Genomic DNA, 21624 nt, shown 5'->3' with positions numbered 1-21624 from the left:
TCTGTTTTTTTTTCATGAAAGTTTGAATCAAAATTTGAATTTGATAAGAAATTCTTCTAAAGTAAACCTTACTGGTAGAGGATATAATCATGGTAAGAATGGAGAACATTTCAAGTAATAATTCAATATTTTTAACTTAACTAACCCATTTATCTCTTAGTTTAGTTCACCGGTTATAATAATTTTAAGTTTGCACATACAAATGTCGTATAACATATAATGGTTAGATTAAGTGCGTGTGTTAAACTCCTCGTTAAAATAATATACAATAAGGTATAGAGGGAGGAAGTGAGGAATTGAAAATCTAAAATTTACACATACACAGGTGTCCACAGATATACATTCGATACTTTTAAAATATTTTCCATCCAGAATTTTTTCCCCCCAAAAGATAACCGTTATTGATAGCTTCATAGAACTCACGCTGTATTTCAAGAAAATAAACAAGATGTGGGCCTAGCTTTGTACAAAATTTTATTTTAAGTATAGGACAAAAATATATATTTCAGCATATATTTTCTAGGAAAAGAAAATGTTAAATTACAAGTATCTAAATTACATTACATATGAAAACCATTGGGAATGTTGGGAAAACAAAACTTGTCATAAATAGTTTTTGTATTTTTAACATGTGTTAAAGACTTGGAAGACATAATGTAACATTTTTGATATAATATCACCGACGAATTCGAAAAAAAATCAAGTATAAAATGAAATTAAAAAAAGGTCTCTTAGAAAATTTGTTTCTCAGAAGTTTTAAATGACCCATACCAAAAAAAGAAAAAAAGAAAAGAAAAAAAAAGTGCATGTTAATGTACTGAATGAGGAGAAAAATGAAATTATTCTATTTATTTTAAATGGGAGGGATAGTTCAGTTCAATTTTGGAGGAAATTATAAAATTATTGACTCTTGTCTTTAAGCTATATGCAAAACATTGCATATGTATTTGGAAATTATATATATATATATATATATATATATATATATATATATATATATATATATATATATATATATATATATATATATATATATATATATATATATAATAATAAGTTTTTTTATATTGCTTAATAGGGTTTAAATTCTATGAAACACAAAAGCATGTGTATTATGTATGTGTGTTTAAACAAGGATATATATTCGGTAAATTCTAATGGTCAAGGATGTAATTATTTAAAAAAAAAATAATAACAGCCTTTATAGAATATATCGAATACTAGATTTTCTAGTAGATTTACCTACCTTTGGTACGATGTAGGAAAAGTTGACCCATTAAGTAATTTTTATAACCGTATCTTATTAAGTGTCATTTAGGGATCGAGATATACTAGATATATTTTTTTCTGTGTTCATTCAGATTTTACAGCGTCTTAGTACGTCAAAGAATAAATCAAACAATTGCATGTCTTCTAGTGGTCCGTGTTTTGTCCTGTTCACTAAATATTGCTTACAGGATATATGAAAATGGTTACTGTTCGTTATATTCGCCATTTTCACAATATGCATTTTAGACATTATTACTCTAGTCTAATAGAATTTAAATTAAAAAAGATATTTCAGGGAAGTTTCTAGTATGCCGGTCCCCAGAATCACGCGATTGCGCATGAGCAGTTATTTCCCTTGCCGTTGCTATGCAGAATGTAAACAAACCGCCATTTTCCCCTCGCTTCAACAAAAGGCATTCGATCGAGTGATTAGGGTTAGGGTATATTGTTTTAAGATTGGAACTGTTTTATAAATCCACTCTTAAATCTTCCTGACTTTGGGCTAATTCATGTAATTTTTGCTTACAAAAGGCACTGCCAAGTGCCTTTTGTGACCAAAAACTTGCATGAATCAGCCTAATGTTGAACCGTGCCGATATACCATCTTATAGGAGTAAAGCATGAAACATGCAAAACTTAAACAGACCGTTAATTAAATATGGCATTGTATGCGATCTACGAATTAGGGTTAGTGTATATATAGCTCGGATATTGTAACTGTTTTATATTCACCCATGCTCGCATCTATACCACTTTGGGCTTATTCATGCAATTTTTGCTTACAAAGAACAGGAAAGTTTTGCGAAACTTGGATGAATTAGCCTTGGTCTAATGTTGAAACATGCCCGATATTGTGCGCTAAGTTTTGGCAAGTAATTGGTAAAAGCGACTTACCGTTTACTTAAGCTCGATATCCTAACCTCCTAATGTCCATATTCAGAATATTTTTTTTCTTTCAAATCAATGGTGATGTACAATTCAATCAACCAATTACTAGTAATTAGTTATCACTTGTTAAATCCCTGCATTTCTCATAAAAATCTCGCAATTTTAGTAGCATTTCACTTTGAGTCCTATCAGCTACTTCTTCATCAGTCTTCATTACGTCAAAACACAAGTGACGCACGTCATGAATATTTATGAGATTACGTCAAAAACTGATCATGTGACCACATTCCTAAACAACGCAAAATGGAGTTTTATCTACTAAACAAGTACTTTATTTTACGAAACTTTTAATTCTCATTTAAAAAACTGTGTTTAAAAACCAGTTTTTTAAACCCAATTTTTCACAAGGAACACGATTTTTGGCTCAATTTTGCGATTTGTGGCCTTTTTTATCGATTTTGTCGATCGCTCACGCGATCGTATTATATTGTACACCGCCTTCGGCGGCACCTATTTTAGCGCCATATTTATAGGGACCGGTATACTAGAAGTGTTCCATATTTCAAAAATTATTGTTATTTATGAAGGTAAAAAATCTGCCTCATTACAAAGGAAAATCTGAAACCCACCGTGTTCACATTAAAAGAAGTTTCACATGTGCAAATGAATGAATAAATTATACATTTAGTCTACATGTGTTTATATTCCTCTACGAATTAGGCTAGATCATTACAGTTGTACTGTGTTGATAGAGTATGGATAAATATAATAATCGTTCAGTAGTCATTGTTCTCAGAAACGTAATTAATCTTTCAAAAAAAAAAAAAAAAAAAAAAAAAAAAAAAAAAAAAAAAACAAAAACAAAACAAAAAAACAAACAAAAAAAAAACGTTAACATACTTAATAATTGCAAATCACGCAAGGATAAATTAAAATTTTACGGTTTCCACAATAAGAGAAATGATTTCGATGAATTGTATGACATCTTGACTTCATTATCAGAAATATAGAATTCAAAAGCATATATTTTAATAATATACTACGGAAGTAAATACAGCTTTAACAACCCGTTTTGTCCTTAAACTCCAATATACCAACAAAGTAATTGTCGCGGTTATATATGTAATATGTTTAATCACAAAAGAGCCCAGTCTTGTTTTCCACAATATTTCGAATTGAAGATTACACCCTGCATTTCCTACAAATATACTAGACTTTGAATCCAAACTTTTTAATTACAAGACCACTTTACAGAGCCTGGATACTGAGCATCTGAAACATAATCCTCCATTGTGCGCGTCATTACTAGCTATAGTGACGTAAATATAAATAAATACTGAGGACCTTAAACCACTTATTTTAAAAGGGCCAAAATTTAGGTAACCCGATCTTTCAACTGGAATCATAATTTCATAAATATTATGAATTCTGTGGAAGATTACGCCAGGCGATGGACCAGACATGAAAAAGAAGACCTTGACATATTGTCAGAATGGATTAAATGTATCAGATGTATGTTAACATCTCGCATTAAGCGATTGAGGGGCAATATGAGAACCATCCATCCTTTTGTTTTCAATAATTCAGAAGTGAAAAAGAATTAGATAGACAACACGAACAGTATGGATAGGTCCCCGCTGACAAAGCAGGTAACAATATTGTCTTTGTTTGCAAGGCTCATTATTTTAGTTGTATTTTAGAGGATCGAACTGGGATTTAATTCTACAAGTTGTAATTCAGCATATTCCCATAGCTCCCTTTCTAAGGAGGAAATTCCTCAAAATCATATGTCAGTTTTGAATATTTTTAATAATCCCAACAACCAAAATGAATTTGAATTACCATATTTATATTGGATACCGAAACTTGTTTACAAACAAAGATATATAGCGGGTTCCAGTAAATGTTCTACTAAACCTCTTTCTTTACTCCTCACTAAAATATTAACAGCATTGAAGGAGAAACTTTAGGAGTACTGTGCACCAATATATTCGAGAAGTGGTGTAAATCAGATGTGGATACTTAAATATTCCAAGAAAACTTTTGGAAGATTTGAAATTACAAAATTTTACCAAAATCAATAGCATAAAAACTTACGACTTTTTTGACTCTATATACAACCATTCCCCATTATAAATTAAAGTCCAGGATTTTTGACATCAATGTCAGCTGCTTTTTCAATAAAAATGGAACTCGTGAATTTACTTACCTTGTCATAGGTCATTTGCAATTTTATTTTGTTAAAAAACATTCTGATTTTACACACACGTACTCTGAAGTTGTTAGTAAAAAGATGCTTGAATTTCTGATTGACAATATCTATGTGGTTTTTTAAGACCAGTTCTTCGAACATTATGTAGGAATTTCCATGGGTACCAATTGCGCCCCCTTGTTAGAAGACCTATTTTTGTATTCATATGAAACAGAATGTATTGAAAATCTCATGCATGAGAAAAAGAAAACTCTTGTTTGGCCTTCAAATCGACATTTAGATATATCGACGACGTATTATCAATTAACAATAGTTAATTCCATTCATATGTCGACACGATACATCCAAGTGAGCTTGAAATAAAAGATACCACAGATCCTGACACATCTGTTTCATATTTGGATATTTCACTAGAAAAAGAAGTAAATGGTAATCTAACAACAAAGCTTTATGATAAACATGATGACTTTAACTTTTAAATCGTCAACGTCCCTTACCAATGCAGCAATATACTTTCATCACCTGTATATGGGGTTTATATCTCTCAGTTGATTCGATACGCAATCGCATGCTCTACATATGAATAATTTCTAAAACGAGGTAAGTTATTGACAAACAAGTTGATGAAACAAGAATTTCAAAAGTCTCGTTTAATGTCATAATTTTGTAGATTCTATAATCGATACAATGACCTTGTCAGCAAATACAATCTATCATCATGTCAAATGCTGACTAATTGTTGGGACATTATTTACACAATGAATTGTCGACGGATTTTCCCGTTATTTCCCGATAATGACAAAGGGCACACGGCGGGTGTGACCGGTCGACAGGGGATTCTCTCTCCCCAATGGCACCTGACTCCCCTTCTGATATTATAGGGGTCCGTTTGTTTGCTCTGCTCCTGATTTGTATTGTTTGAATGGACTTTTTTGCCTGAATACTGTTCATCTCCATATATTTCATACTTATAAATACATTACAGTATACATTTTAAATGAATCTGACTTTTGACTTTTTGGTTAAACATACTTCTTTTAGAATTTTAGTAAATGAAGCATTTGCATTTTCATAAATTTTTGATTCAATAGCTTCTAGAACAATATGAAAATGTGACATATACAGTAAATATGAATATATACGTTTCATCCTCTGTCAAATACTTTTCAAAATGAAGTCCAAATACTTTCTACTTACATATATTTAAATGTTCTGTTTTAATAATTAATATTTTAAATGCTTGGAATAAGGTTGAAACATAACTCAGAGATAATGAATATTAATTACTTTTAGTATAAAATCGTCTTTTGTAGGTAATATAAAAATGCATCGACTTTATATAAACCTTGAAATGCTCTTAGCAAAATGTAGATAGCACTAAATTTCCCAAACAAAACACCTCATGCTTTGCTTGTTTCGAACTTGCAAAAAGACGTATTTTCTAAAGACAACCACTTGTTTAGGTATTTTACAATTTAATCGTCCTCCTAAATACATATCTTGTACTTTGAGATAATGTGAAATGTCTTTTAAGTTTTCAAATATCCACTAAGTCATTTCCTCGACATTATCAAAATTTTAAGAAATGATAGCATTAACAATACTCACTCTATTGCTAACATGAAACTAGTTTGGGAGTGATTTTTCGAATTTCTCTATCAAAGAACTTCATCAAAATAGTCCTATAAGAAATACTATTCAAGGAAGTCTATTTATTCAAAGAAGCATTCTATCTGGCTTGGGCCTTTTCCTTTCTATTTACAAAAAAGCCCCAAGAGAAGTTTTCTTTCAACAGAGATGTCAAACATTTTCCTTGTAAAAATGTTCCCTTATAGAGTGCTCTTCATTATATTTTTAAATCAAATCCCTAGAATGAAAATGTTTTCCTAGTTTGTCAGTAATATTGAAAACAGGTGAAATGATTTACATTGTTTTGTAATTCTAATGACTTTCGTGATTATATTAAATTATAAAATTAAATCATATATCTCTAAAGCTGAAAAGTTTTAAAAGCATTGACTAATCAAAGGCTGATGCATTATAAAGCATTTTGGCTTTAAACCATCATAATCTTGAAAACTAAATTTCTTTACATCAATTGCTCTGTGATCAATTGAAGGGGGGGGGGGGAGGAAATTTTGTAATAATTAATCATAAAAATCCTCTGGTACATCGTCTTTGGTAAGACGATGTATAAAATCATTAGCCTTTTGCATCATGGTAAGGAGATAAAAGAGAGCTAGTATGTCCTTCTCTAGTGTAGGAATATTTTCCTCACAATAGTTGGACATTGGAAAGACATGCGTTAATGGAATCTGCATGTATTCGGCAGCTTTCGTACATGTATCTCTAACGTCCTGACTCCGAAAGATATCCCGCAAGCTATGTGTGTTAGAAATACGAAGCTTGTCAATCTTACTGAAGAGAACCATTTGTGGCATATCTGCAAGAACAAATTGCAAGATAATATAGAAAATACATATAACAGCAAAAAAAAAAAAAAAAAAAAAAAAAAAAAAAAAAAATGGCGGAATGGCAGTGAACAGTACCTTGATACGACAAATGAACAGATGTTCAATGCAAAAACTAGGTAAGTCACTTCCCAGTATGCATTAATTAGGAAGTGTTTTATAGTTATTTGAGAATTCCACAATGATTAGCCATTAAATTAAATGTAGGGTATCGTGAACTCAATTAATATTTATACAACTCAAGGTGCTCAACATTTCCAAAATATAAAAGTTTCAACATTGCAATTTTAAGTCATTGTTAAATGATTACCACGTTCTGAGCCATTTGTTGATACATTGACGAAATTCAAATTTACAAATTTTCAATTTAGCCTCCCTCTTCGGTAAAGTTTGGCAAAGACATAAGAAAGAGATTTTAAGCAATCAAAATATATGTCCAGACTTTTTAACATCATAGACAGCTGCTTTTTTCAATAAAAATGGAACTCATAGATTTTCTTGCAATCGGTCATTTATAAAATAATTTTGTTAACAATATTCTGATTGTACACACAAGTACTCTGAAGTTGATATTTAAAAGATGCTTGGGTTTCTGATTAACAATATGTATGTAGTCTTCCAACTATCTGTCTGAATTTTTATTGGTACTAACGGCGCCCCGTTTTAAGCTATTTTTTTTATTTATATAAGTCAAAATTTATTCAAAAACTGCTATATGACAAGAAAAAGCCTCTTGCTGTGACCTTCAATTCAACACATATAGACCACATTTTATAAATATAAATTAAAAATACATGTATTCATTTTCATTTCTAAGTTGATTTGATATATACGTTTGCGCTCGAAATGAAAGATGCCAAAGAGTCTGACACATCTGTTTCATATTTGGATATTATACTATACTAGAAAAAGGCGTAAATGGTAACCTAACAATAAAACTTTATGACAAACATGATGGCATAAATTTCTCTATCGTCACCTTTCCTTATTTGAGTAGCAATATACTATTATCACCTGAATATGGAGTTTATGTCTCCCAGTTGATTCGATATGCAAGAGCATGCTCTACGTACGAACAATTTCCAAAATGAGGAAAACTATTGACAAATAACCTGATGAGACAAGAATATCAACAATGTCGTTTAAAGTCCACATTTTGCAAATTCTATGGTCGATACAATGACCTTGTCAGCAAATACAATCTATAACTAGAAACTCATTGCGAGCAATGAGAGGTCTTCCGTCCGATTCTGAAAATAAAAACGAAAATTCAAGCTGAAAGAGAGATAAAAGAAATTCAGTCACTCTGGAAATTTAACCCTGGTCGTCAGCGTGAAAATCAAACTTGCTAACGTTAACCATTCATTTTTTACATCACTTCCGGTCACGACCGGAAGTACCGGAAGTAACGGCGATACAAGATTTTCTCACGATTCATATAACTGATGACTGACCATCAGTCTTGAAAGTTTTAGACTTCAGTCGTTTACTGTTGCCGAGCAATATTGTGAGATCAAATTCTAATTTTGAGGACAGGTAAACACGAGACCGGAAGTAAATTTTATAAAAATCTTTGACTTTTCTCTAGACATTTGCAGTATATACAACATACATAAAGTCATTTCAAGTACTTTATCGATGAACAATATTTATGAGAAAGTTAAATATCAAAGTAAAGTAGTTTATCTCCTAAAACCGGAAGTTGACGTTTTTGTTTCCGGTGGAATCTAACATATTTCCAAACAGCAAAAGAGATGCAATAAAGTGATGCAAGCATAAATTTAAAAAAGAAAAGTTAATTTTTTTTTTAGATTTCTTTGATCACTTACTGTGACAAGCGGAAGTGACGACTGACGCGTTTCACCCAAATGGTTTTGCCTACTCCTCAAGGTCTATTACTCATAAAAGTTTGGTGTTTTAATCTTTTACCTGGTTTTGAGATCTCGCTCAGACAACTTCACATTTTTAGGACAGGAAAACATGCGACCGGAAGTGAATTTTTGAAAGATATTTACGATTACTCTAGACATTTGCAGTCTGAATAACATATTTAAAATTGATTTCAAATACTTTTTCTAGAAAAAATATTGATGGAAAAGTAAAATACTCAAATTATGTAGTTTTTCTCTTATAACCGGAAGTTGTCACTTTTGTTTCCGGTGAGACCAACATCTTTCGAATCTGCGAAAAAGATGCAATAAAGTGATGCAATTTTTAATTAAAAAAAGAAAAGTTGAAATTTTCGATTTCTTTGATCACTTCCTGTGACAACCGGAAGTGATGGCTGACGCTCTGAACCCAAATGGTTTTGCCTACATCTTAAGGTCTGTTGCTCATATAAGTTTGGTGTCTTAATCTTTCGCCGTTTCCGAGATCTTGCTCAGAGAACTTCTCATTTTGAGGACAGGAAAACACGCGACCGGAAGTGAATTTTACAAAGATATTTGATGTTACTCTAGATATCTGCAGTTTGAATAACATATTTAAAATTCATTTCAAATACTTTATCTACAAAGGATATTAATGGGAAAGAAAAATACTAAAATTATGTAGTTTTTCTCTTATAACCGGAAGTTGTCGTTTTTGTTTCCGGTGGGACCAACATATTTCGAAACTACAAAAGAGATGCAATAATGTGATGTAAGTATTGATTTAAAAAAAGAAAGTTGAAATTTTAAATTTTAAATTATGATTTCTTTGATCACTTCCGTAAACGACCGGAAGTGCCGACGACGAACGAAAATGCGATTCCACAAATTTAGAAGTTACGATCTATGCTCTCCAATAAGTCTCCAGTTCATATCTTTAGTCATTCTTGAGAACATTCGAGGACAAAATTTCATTTTAAAATCAGGAAATTGCCCGTAACTTGGAACCAAAATGGAATTTTCCAAATTTTCCTTGTGATGAAACAAGTTCATACAATGACTAATTTTTCCTGAAAGTTTCACGAAAAACCACTGAATAGTTTTCGAAAAAACGCCTGCACAAAATTTGGTCCAAAAAAAAAAAAAAAATAATAATAACTAGATGCGTTTCTTGTTGCTAGGGCAACAAGTGGTCTTCCGACCGAACTTTTCTCCAGATCGCTATGCTACCTCACTTCATTTAATACTTTAAGGTATTTTTTGTTTGCGTTTATGTAACACAGTCTTTCAACATAGATCATGATTATTAAAGGATTTCTGTAGAATCTCTGTTAAAAAAGCTTTAAAAAATAAGCAAAAACTATCATACATGTCTTCACAGAGAATATCATTTTCCACTGAAAAAAGAGAGAAACAATCTCCCGCCCCAGCAGGATTCGAACCCGCAACAATACGAGAAAGATTGGATCGATCATATCTTTGCAATAAATGCAGCAATCAAAATGATGAAAATATACGTAGAATTCTTAGAAGACTATCTATTAATCCTGTAAATCCCAGAGAAAAATATTGAAAAACAAAAAAGTTACAAATTTAACATTTTTGAATTCACTTCCGTTTGCGACCGGAAGTACGAACGACGAAAAAATAATGGTCGATCAACATATCTACATTTGATGCTCTACAACCTCAGCAAGTTTCATATTCATATCTTATCATATACATCGGAAGACCTTAATAATAACTAGTAAACTAATTGTTCAGAGAAGAATTAGAGGAGGCCTTTCCACCTTTTTAAGTGTTTTCGTGTCATTTTGGGCTGAAAAAAAAAAAAAAAAGAAAAATGCAAAAAAATGCAAATAAAAAAAAAAAAAAAAAAATTCCTCCTCCAGCTAGGATCGAACTCAAAACCTTTGGTTTGAAAGGCAGGGGCGCTAACCACTGCGCTACACATTGCGATAAAATTGGGTAAGTTAATTGTTTAAGACTATAGAATAAATACAAGCGTATTTTTAGAATCGGTAGGGGAAGAAAGAAGTTCCGTAAAAGAAAATAGTTCCTGAACTTGCAAGCAGTATATAAAATAACAAGGGACGGACTGCGTGAGAAAACGTTAACACTGTTCTCAAATGAAAATGTATTAATGGACTATAGCCCGATTCATCGATATTGTGAGCATGCTGAATTTTTTGAAAATAGCTTTGTTGTAAGCTTAAAAGATCAGGTTCGGATTTTAACATTTCTGACTGAATATCCTGAAATAAATATGAAACATTGAAATAAGCATTTCTTTGGGTTAAATTAAATATGTGTAGCACAAATTAAACTCCCAACATGCATTTTTAGAAGGGAAACACGACAATGAAAGCGAGAATTGTTTTTAATCTACCGAAAATCGCTATTTCTGGAAACTGATTAATTCTAAATAAAAATCAAATGAATTCCAAATGTAAAAGAAAGAGAGAAAGCTTGGTATTAAAATGTTGTATCATATCAGGAAAATCGAATGCTACTAACGCCATCTGAAGAAATAGCCGATAAAAGGTTTAGATCATTTCTTCGTTCACCTGCACTTTAATTTCAAACACAACAGAACTTGTAGTTCTTGCCGTGAAACTTCATAACTTCTATAAACTTACAAGACTCACCGTAAAACTCTCAAGAAAGTTTCTCTGAGGTCTATACTACATATGTACCAAATAAGTTGTCGATCCGAGGTCTGGTTTGAATTTTACAGAAATATTCTACGTTGTTGTTGATGTGATTTTTTTTTAAGAAGGAGGGGGGATGAATTATTTATTTTATGCCTCTTTTAAACTAAGAATTGTAACTACTTTCACATTTTTAAGCCTGATTGGGACCTTTGGGTCAAGATCAAAGGTCAAAGTCAAAGGTCAAGGTCATTTCAAAGAAAAAAAAAGGAAATCTTTACTTTCTATGTTTTTACCTGATACTGGAGCTGGATGCATGTCCTTACTTTTCATTTGACCCAATGTCAAGGTCAAAGGTCAAGGTCATTTGGTGAATTGCTATATTTTACACATATATAAGGAATTTCTTACGTTTTTAAATGACTTTGACCTTGACCTATATTTCAAGGTCAAATTCAAATATGCCGATGCAGTTGGTCCCATGTCTCTAGGATACACCGTTTTTTTTTTTTTAAAAAAGTTCATTAAATGTAAGCAGCATAAACTTTCAGGGGCAGTAACTCATACAAGGGACGAAAGAATGCTTTTGCAATGATAGAATGAAGAGAGTACTAAATGAGTCGAAGACACTGATGAAGGCTTGGAATCTCTACGTTTTACGGTTTCGGAGGAGTAGCGATAACAAGGTTTTATTGCAAAAGGGGTGACAATTTTTGAATGGGTCAAGCTTTGGGGACAAGAATAAAATCCTTAAAATAGTTTTAGAAGGACATATTATAGATGCAAAGATATTCAGTGTATGTCTACAGAATCTCTGACAAAAAAGCTTTTAAAAATCAGCAAAAGCTACCATACATGTTTTCAAGGAGAGAGAAGTCATTAGCAACTGAAAAAAGAGAAAAACAAAGAAAAAAAAAATTAACTGCCTCCAGCAGGATTCGAACTCCAGACAGTGGGACAAAGTTTTGATCGGTCATATCTTTGCAATAAATGCACGCATCAAAATATTGAATACCTATTTAGAATTCTTGTAAGTCACTCTATAAACCCTGTAAATTCTAAAGAAAAATATTGAAAAACAAAAAAGTTGAATAATTGGACTTTTTGAATTCACTTCCGTTTGCGACCGGAAGTGCCGACGACGAAAAATAAAGGTCGTTCCCCATATTGAAATTTGATGTTCTATCTATTCATTGAGATTCAATTTCATATCTTTAGCCGTTCTCGAGAAAAGTTCTGGACAAAATGCCATTTAAAAAATACAAATTTCCCCAAAAATCGCGAACTGAAGGGAATTTTGAAAAAATGAAAAACACGTCTGGAGATATTTACATGATGCATCTTCCCTGAAAAAATCTCTGAAATCTGCTTACTCACAGCTGAGATATCGCCATAACTATGAAAAAAAGAATAATAATAATAATAATAATAGAAAACAGACGGAAAACAATAAGGTCTTCCGAAGGAAGTCGAAAGACCTTAATAATAATAAGAAACAGTAGAATCACTATAAGGTCTTCCGTGAAAACGGAAGACCTTAATAATAATAAGAAACAGTAGAATCACTATAAGGTCTTCCGTGAAAACGGAAGACCTTAATAATAATAAGAAACAGTAGAATCACTATAAGGTCTTCCGTGAAAACGGAAGACCTTAATAAGTCAAATATTGACTGACTTTTCTTTTTACAAATTGTAAGTCCATTGTCTACACATTTTCCTAACCATGACAAAGAGCACACAGTGGGTGTGACCGGTCGGCAGGGGACGCTCCTCCATGGCACCTGATCCCATCTCTGATGTTTTATTTTAGATGTCTGTGTTTGCTCTTCTCCAAATTTGAATTGTTTCAATAGACTTTGAGATTGATTACTGTTCGTTATCTTCGTATTTCATTATATTTCTTTAATCTCTCCATATTTATGTTTCAAATGCAAGTTATAAAATAATTAAAAGCCCTTTGCCAAACGACTCTCAGTAGAAAATATTGAAAAGTGAATGCGTGATCAACATTTCATAAAGTTTATGGACATCTTACAAAATTTAATATCAATAATTTAAGATCTCTTAGGCATTTGAAAGGGTTGCATTCTTGGTAAAAGAACATGCACAGAATATGAAGATTGCACAAATTTCAAGATGATCATTGCAACTCAAGCAACGTGTCGAGTTTAACTGTAGGTAAAATATCGGCAGCATATTTGTTCATTCGTACACATGTCGAATTGTTTATGATTGGATATGATTTTTTCCAGAGTTGTGTGTTTTCTATCCTCGAGCTTTCATGTTTTACACACAGCTATCACATTTTTAACACTGTTTTATATACTGTGAAAACACTTGTTTTAGTGGGGTTTAATTTTCGTCGTTTTCGAAGCATGAAGAGACTCACGAATTTATGTCCACCACGAAATGTAAAATGTCACATACGAGGGGTGATCAAAAAGTTCGCGAACTATCTCTATATTTACAAAACCACAGTTCAGATCACAATGAAATTTGGCACACATATAGTCATACACATGTTCTATAAATAACATATATTAAATAATGTTTTGCTCCGTGTTTGTGACGTCACAATGTGAAAATGACGTCAATATGTAGGTCACTTGTGACAAAAAATGGTTGACTCAGTCGTACTCGAGCAACGAACGGCTGTAAAGTTTAACGTATACCTTGGAAATTCCTTTGCAGTAGAATATGATAAGTTGTACAAGGTTTATAAAGATAAAAATACTAACCAGAAGTTCAATCATTAATTGGATTGATTGTTTAAGTAAAGACAGGGAGACGGTTAAAAATGATGTTTGTTCTGTTGCCCAGCGAAAGCAAGCCGGGGAAAAGATATGTCCTTAGTTGAGCAATTTGTTATGAAACTTCGTCAAGTAACAATTAGAAAAATGGTTGCATATCCTAACAATAATATAATTATTAAATCTCTAAAATGTCGTTTACTTTAGACTTTAAACATATGAGATATGATAAAAAGAAGGTGCCCATACTTTATCCACATTGGATAAAAGACTCTCCCGAGATAGAGGACTCGGGTTGTGATGGGTCACCATACTAATTGTGGGAAGGGATATCCTTATCCACCCATCCTATTGCCAAGCTTTGGCCATTTCTGACAGATGGGCTGTTCTTGTTATAAAAAATAACTTGCATGGTAAGAAATATAAGAATCGGAAAAATCTTTTAGCTTCTCTGAACAGACTGCTTCGGAGTATGTCACGTGACTTGCTGTATCACGTGATTGGCGCATGGGCAGAACAATGGCAGATGTGCATTAAAATCGGAGAGGACTACTTTAAAAAATAATAAACACTGAAACTTCATTTCATTTCTTTTAAAGAAGTAATTCAATTAGTTCGCGAACTTTTTGATCACCCCTCGTACATAACTACTCAACAATTCTATATCAACGAAATCAAATTCCTGCCAACCCATAGTTTTTCCTCAAACCACGAAAATTTGAAAATTTGTGATTTTATATATGATGAATGTATGTTTTCTTATCTGATATAAGTAGAGATGCAAAGTCATGAGCATCGAGTACTGTTGTTTTTTCTCCTTAAGATATAAACAAGCTTACGACTTATTTGCAAGTGCAAATTATTTATCTATTCCAGCTATTCTTTGTATCATGGCTTTAAATATGATTTTTAAATTTTATATACATGAAAAGACAAGTTTTATAAAATACTTTTATGTTTCTTCTTGGCACGGATAAGGTTGTAAGATATATTATTCATAACTTTTTCTTATCAATTAGAAGTCGTTCACCAGCAAAGTTTGTAGGGTCCTTCATATGAAAGAGCAACACTCTTTATTGCTGTCTAAGCAAAAATATGGAGTCATTTAGGAAAAAACCATGAAATAAGGGCGAATTCATATAAGATATACCTTTTCAGAAAAGAATGTCTTTTCACTTCATTTGCCAGTCTGATAATTTTAAAAGTAAATATTATCAATTTGTGGCAAAATTCAAAACTTAACTCACTTAACTTACTTTGCCAGTAGCATATAAAGTAAGACTAAAATCTTACGCTGTTTTGCTAGGTTTTCCCTAACATATCGTAATTGTTCCTCAGTCTTGTGATCCATTAGCTGTTCGGAAGGATTTTCAGCATTGGCAACATACACAACACAGTGCATACGGTCTTTGGTTTCCGGAGACTTTCTATAACTAGGATCATTTTCTTGGATAGGAGCCACCGGATTGATCTTCAATGTATTGTTTTCATACAAATTATCAACAAAAAAATAAGCAATATTACTACTTTTTTATATTAGTACTAACAATATATATATTTTATGTATACAATTTGCATGACAGTTTGTATTCCACATATAACGGAGTCCATAATATACGTAATCTTAAAAATAACTTACAGGCACTTCGGGTATGCACTATATTTTATCGATAATGTAAACCTTTTGTCTCTATAAGTTGTTTTTAAATATATCGTTTTCGACTGATACATAAGAAGAGAGAAGGCTTTCAACTCTTTTCTCGTCGTCTGCCTCTATCGCTTAAACTTTGAGTGATTATCTATCTAAACGTAAGAAAACATAGAATATGCATACATCAATAAATTTGTTATATATTCTTCCTCCTTTTCATATTTCCATTTAAATTTCATGTGCACCCGATTTGTAAATATTTCAATTAAATCATCCGCATCTAGGGTAAATTTACTTGGTGTGCAACAGCTGGGACGGAAGTGCCCGGTATTTTCGGGCGCCATCATTGTGTGTAATTAGCCTGGTTCCCTGTGCCTGTTGTGCTTCGTATACTCCGCGACACAAGGGCCAGGTGGACTACAATGGATTGAGGGCGAATCTGCCCTAAATCTGAGCCCATTGTGAAGTCGTCTTTAGCTGCGCTTCTGGTGTAGAAGTTCATTGTGACGTCGTATTTTTCTACGCCGTCGATGCAATGTATCATCGTGGCGTCAATATTTATTTATTTACGTGGTTATCGGCAACTGCTCAAGAATCCAAGATTTAGCGCGAATTGTTCTGACCAAGCAAGGGACAGCAGCGACTGTAATCCACCTGGTTGTCCTGCCTTGGCAAGGATAAGCCAGGGAAACCAGGCTATATATGTAATGTCATACGGAACATTAAATGCTAGAGGGAAAAAAATCCCGAATTTTCTCTTCCGTGTTCCGTGTATATAACAAGGTAACTGTAACTTGTAAATTCTGATGGATGAAAATTAACATTTCACATACGACCTAAACAACCGAATTTCACAAAATTTTTATTATAAGGCCGGGATTTTTTTAAAATGCAAAACATTTATAAAGTCGGAGTTACCGTTATTGCACTTTCGTCCCAGCTGGTCCAAACCCCAAGCGCCTGTGGAAAAATTGGCAAAAAAAAAATACTACTCTAAAAAATAGAAACATGTATATGCATGCATGTTAAACTGTTAGCCTTAAAAAAGCAAGCAAACCTGATATCCACTCTTAACATGTCCCTCTACGATTGCTCGTATGTCCTCTGTGGGAACACCGTATTCAATATTGAGTCCTCTGCAATCAAATAACCGCACCGGAAGGAATCCTCCCGCCTTTGTTTTCATTGGAAATGATTCAAGCTTTAATTAACAAAGGAAAAAAAAACATTTTCATGTGAATAAAAAAAGAAAATATAAAATGAGAGATAATTAAAAAAAATTGCTAAGTAGAAGCTTGGAGATGTAATCTTTTTTGGTAATGAACAAATTGATCAAAATGAAGATCTAAATATTTTGAATTCAATTAACATCGTCCCTATATATATATATATATATATATATATATATATATATATATATATATATATATATATATATATATATATATATATATATATATATATATATATATATATATATATATATATAATATGATATGATATGATATGATATGATATATATATATATGATATACGATTTGGAAGCTATCACACACACACACACACACACACACACACACACATACACACACACACACACACATATATATATATATATATATATAAAATACCTCTGTGATTTTTTTTCTATATAAAAATATGACAAATAAACATGCTATTTTTTCCAAACAGCCCCTACCGTGGAATAGTTTTTGTGCTATTTGCCCATGGTGAAATAGTCATTGAACTATTCACCCGCAGCATTCTGTTCCCCTCGCTTTTTATCTCGGAACTCTTCTGGTTTTATCCAGATTGTGACGTAATACAAGTAAAGACTGCTTTGGTACAATAAAACACCTATTTACTGATATATATGTATATATATATATATATATATATATATATATATATAGAGAGAGAGAGAGAGAGAGAGAGAGAGAGAGAGAGAGTACAAGCCAAAGTAATACCTATTTATACGAAAAATGACGATGTCGACCATAGGGTCTTGATACAATCCTAGCAAAATCGGGTATATAGTATAATAGGGGAGAAGGGACCTAACGAGCCGCCATTAATTCCTCGATTTCTATTTAAAAAAACAATGAAAAAGTTTTGCCAGTCGAAAGGTAGAATGTTGTCCTTTATTGTCATAAATTAATCATTTACCTTGCTTTATTAAAACTTAGAAAAAAATATTCGAACTTCTGAGAATAAGGTCGCCGTCGTTAACCCTACACCATTTTTTCCATGCAATTCTCGTGCATTACCTTAATTTTTCCGCACTTGTCATCTGTTGCACTCTATCTTAGAGCAACGTTTGAAAAAATATCTCTGCTTTTGGTCATCCTCACAATATTTGAGGGACCGCGTTGATCGTCCGTCTCGAGAGATCAACTCCATTTTCACCTTTGATTAGCCTTCGAGTTCAATTGGGTCAACTATATTGAATGAAATTCGCACTGAATGACTAAAGTTTAAACGGTGAAAGACGATTGGGTAATATTACTAGTTGTTTACGGAATCAAATATGGCTGCTAAGATAGAGTTGCTCTAAGATAGAGTGCAACAGATGACAAGTGCGGAAAAATTAAGATAATGCACGAAAATTGCATGGAAAAAATGGTGTAGGGTTAACGACGGCGACCTAATTCTCAGAAGTTCGAATATTTTTTCTAAGTTTTAATGAATTAAGGTAAATGATCAATTTATGACAATAAAGGACAACATTCTGCCTTCCGACTCAAAACCTTTTCCTGATTTTTTTAAAAAATAAGAATCGAAGTTTAAAGAGTTTGAAGCGAGGCACCGAGGAATTAATGGCGGCTCGTTAGGTCCCTTCTCCCCTATTATACTATAGACCCGATTTTGCTAGATTGTCTCAAGTCCCTATGATGTCGACCATGATAATTATCATCTGATTTCTATCTTACCAATGCTATCAAAGCTTATAGAAATGTCTTACTAATGCTATCAAAGCTGATAGAAATGCATGTCGCTAAAATAAATCCGACAGTTTACTTCTGTATTTGATCTATAAGCACAATCAGGATTTAGATAGATTCATTCTTGTCAAACTGTACTCACAAAACAAACAGAAAGCTGGCTTAATGATCGATTGGTTGATTGTATGTTGTTTTACATCCCGTTCGAGAATTGTTCACTCATACAGAGATGCCATCATATACCGGTGAAGGACTTCAAATTTAGACCTTTACACTCGGCAATTGAGCAGTGAGAGTTCTTTATCGTGCTAACGCCTACCATGACACGGGGCCTCGGTTTTAAAGGTCTCATCCTAAGTACCCACAATTTTCATTTCAAAGTGCCGAGCGCTTGGCGAAGAAACAGTTGCCACCTATTCTTATCGACTTAGGTCAGTAGCGGCTGTGATTCGAACACACAACCTTCCGATCATGGAGCGAGCGATCTACCAACTGAGCTACCGTGACGGCTTGTTGGCTTAATATAATGGATCGTGGTGAACTAATTGGTATGATATTTATTGATTCCAGTAAAGCTTTTGATTTGGTGAACCATGGTATTCTTCTAGAGAATTTAATTCATTACATGTTTTACTATTTGGATATTTAGTGGTTTTAATTCTACCTTAATAACAATACGCAAAAATTAGAACATGTGTTTCCGATATCCTACTCGTCACAGCAGGAATACTGCAGGGTTCAATTTTGGGTCCACTTTCATTTTAATTGTACTTAAATGACCTTCAATTACATGTAAACATGAAAATAATTCAAAAGTTGACATGCTTGCTGATGATGTAACTTTACATACTAATAATCATAATTCAAGATGTTTAAATTGCCAATAGCTATAATAATTAAAATTAGGGGCAAGTATTTGAATATATAGAACTCGGACATACGCTCATAGGTCTCCCGCGTGGCGCAGTGGTTAGAGCGTCTGCTCTAGAGTCGCGAAGTAAGGAGTTGATCCTTACGTCGGTTCGAATCCCACTGTGGGACGTGGAGACCGGTCCTTCGGATGAGACCGTATAAACCGAGGTCCCGTGTCGCAGTAGGTGCTGGCACGAAAAAGATCTCTCACTGCCCAATGGCCGTAAGTGCCGAGTATAGGACAAAATTTGCAGCTCTCCACCGGCAAGTGGTGGCGTCTCCATATGAGTGAAAAATTCTCGAGGAGACGTCAAACAACATACAAACAAAAACAAAACATACGCTCATAGTATTCTTTCATACAAGAAAATTCAAGCAAAAAAAAAAAAAAAAAAAAAAATAATAATAATAATAATTAAAAAAAAAAAAATAAATAAATAAATAAATAAAACATTTGTAGCTCTGGATTTCGAATATAGAGAAACATATGCTTGCAAGAAATCAACCGGCAATGTAGTTTGTACAAAAATACAAAACAAAATAATTTACAGCTGTGGTGACACCCCTTGAGGACTTCTGGTAAACTAGGTTTGCCGTCACTAGTCTTTCATCATCCATAATGGCAGTCGCACAGGTATTGAAAAATGAAGATTTTCCAGAAGCAGCTTGACCAAGAAGTAAAATATTAAAATAACGTATGCCACCAGCTGGTGCTATCGTATTTATTTTCTGCAGAAGCTCCTCTTTAAACTAGGGGGAAATAAAAAACAAAGTACAAAATGAAAATGTCAATGCTGAAAAGACAGAAAAACATTTTTTTTATATGCATAACTACAAGAGATGTATTTCTTCGAAATTTTATACTGCCGAAAAATTTTTGCTACTTCTTCTCTTTTTGACTTCTTTATAATTATTACCTAATCTTAATACATCTTCTAGTCAAAATGACAATTGTGCCACAAAAGGAGCTTTAAATATTTCTTTATACACATGTTATAAAGATATGAATTATGACATCCTGATTTTTTGCCAATGACATTCAACCAGAATTAATAGATTCAATAATACCATGTTTTACGTATATTCACCCACTTTCTAAAAATTAAAAAAATACAAAATTGCATAATATTTTTTTTCTTTCTTGCAATTTAGCATAACCTTCTTACGCGTGCTATGAATTATTTTCTGCAATGTTGCCACCATTATCCCCCGTACCTAGACACTTTATGTTCAATTTAGGCGGAATTGTTAATATTAGTCCATAATTTGACCACAAGAAATGCCTGGTCATCAGTAGCTGCTAAATATATACCACCGTCAAATTGATATTAATCAGTTTGTATAAAATTGACGGGATTTACTTATGAAATAAAAAAGAAAACGAACAGTAACCAAGCACAAAACCACATTTGAAAAATACAAACTGGGAGCAAAGCAAATACGGACCTCTTAAAACATCATAGGTGGGATCATGCGCCGTAGAAGCCCAAAAATACCCCGCCGTGCGCCCAAATGCCACGACCGGGCAAAAGAAAAAAAAAACGTGGACAGTTCAGTGTAAAAATTATGGCCTAACAATACAAATTCTAGGTTATAGGTTAGCGCAATTGGATACCCCACAGAGAAAATTTCTGAATACATTGATTAACATCTCCGTCCACACGTAGAGAATTTGTCATCCTATCTCAAGGACACCACAGACTACATTAACAAGACGCCCTCTACTGGCCTTCCAGATCATACCCTTCTCGTGACTATGGACGTCACATCTTTGTACACCAATATTCCGCACGATGAGGGTATCGAAGCCTGTAGAGAAGTCTGGGATAGTAGATCCATACAAATTCCTTCTACCGAGTCCTTTGCCAAGCTCCTTGAACATGTTCTCAGGTATAACAACTTCATGTTTAATGGAGAACATTACCTGCAGGTTAATGGCACTGCTATGGGTACGAAAATGGCACCATCTTATGCCATTATTTTCATGGGCAGACTTGAACGCAACTTG

At 33.0% G+C, this 21624-nt stretch overlaps 1 protein-coding gene across 1 annotated transcript; it reads right to left on the bottom strand.

Annotated features, from left to right (window-relative positions):
• Positions 1–6454: 6454 nt before the first annotated feature.
• Positions 6455–20354, bottom strand: LOC133185892 (interferon-induced protein 44-like). Its single transcript, XM_061321182.1, has 4 exons — positions 20166–20354; positions 16820–16963; positions 15405–15582; positions 6455–6812 (listed from the first exon to the last, which is right to left on the bottom strand). The coding sequence occupies exons 1-4, from the start codon at positions 20232–20234 to the stop codon at positions 6517–6519; spliced, it is 687 nt and encodes a 228-aa protein (XP_061177166.1). The 5' UTR covers positions 20235–20354; the 3' UTR covers positions 6455–6516.
• Positions 20355–21624: the final 1270 nt, after the last annotated feature.

The sequence above is a fragment of the Saccostrea echinata genome, unplaced genomic scaffold (assembly GCF_033153115.1).
Source record: "Saccostrea echinata isolate AGI-Se365-2 ecotype Australia unplaced genomic scaffold, CSIRO_AGI_Sech_v1 ptg000012l, whole genome shotgun sequence".
NCBI lineage: Eukaryota > Metazoa > Mollusca > Bivalvia > Ostreida > Ostreidae > Saccostrea > Saccostrea echinata.
This window is presented reverse-complemented; position numbering and strand designations above follow the sequence as displayed.

Bases quoted from the DNA above. Each gene is read 5' to 3' on its own strand.
- LOC133185892 (XM_061321182.1), bottom strand. From the start codon at position 20,234: ATGGATGATGAAAGACTAGTGACGGCAAACCTAGTTTACCAGAAGTCC. The intron at 16,964-20,165 runs GTAAATTATTTT...TGTTAATTAAAG, and splicing joins CAAGGGGTGTCACCACAGCT to CTTGAATCATTTCCAATGAA. The intron at 15,583-16,819 runs GTTTGCTTGCTT...AATACATTGAAG, and splicing joins ATGTTAAGAGTGGATATCAG to ATCAATCCGGTGGCTCCTAT.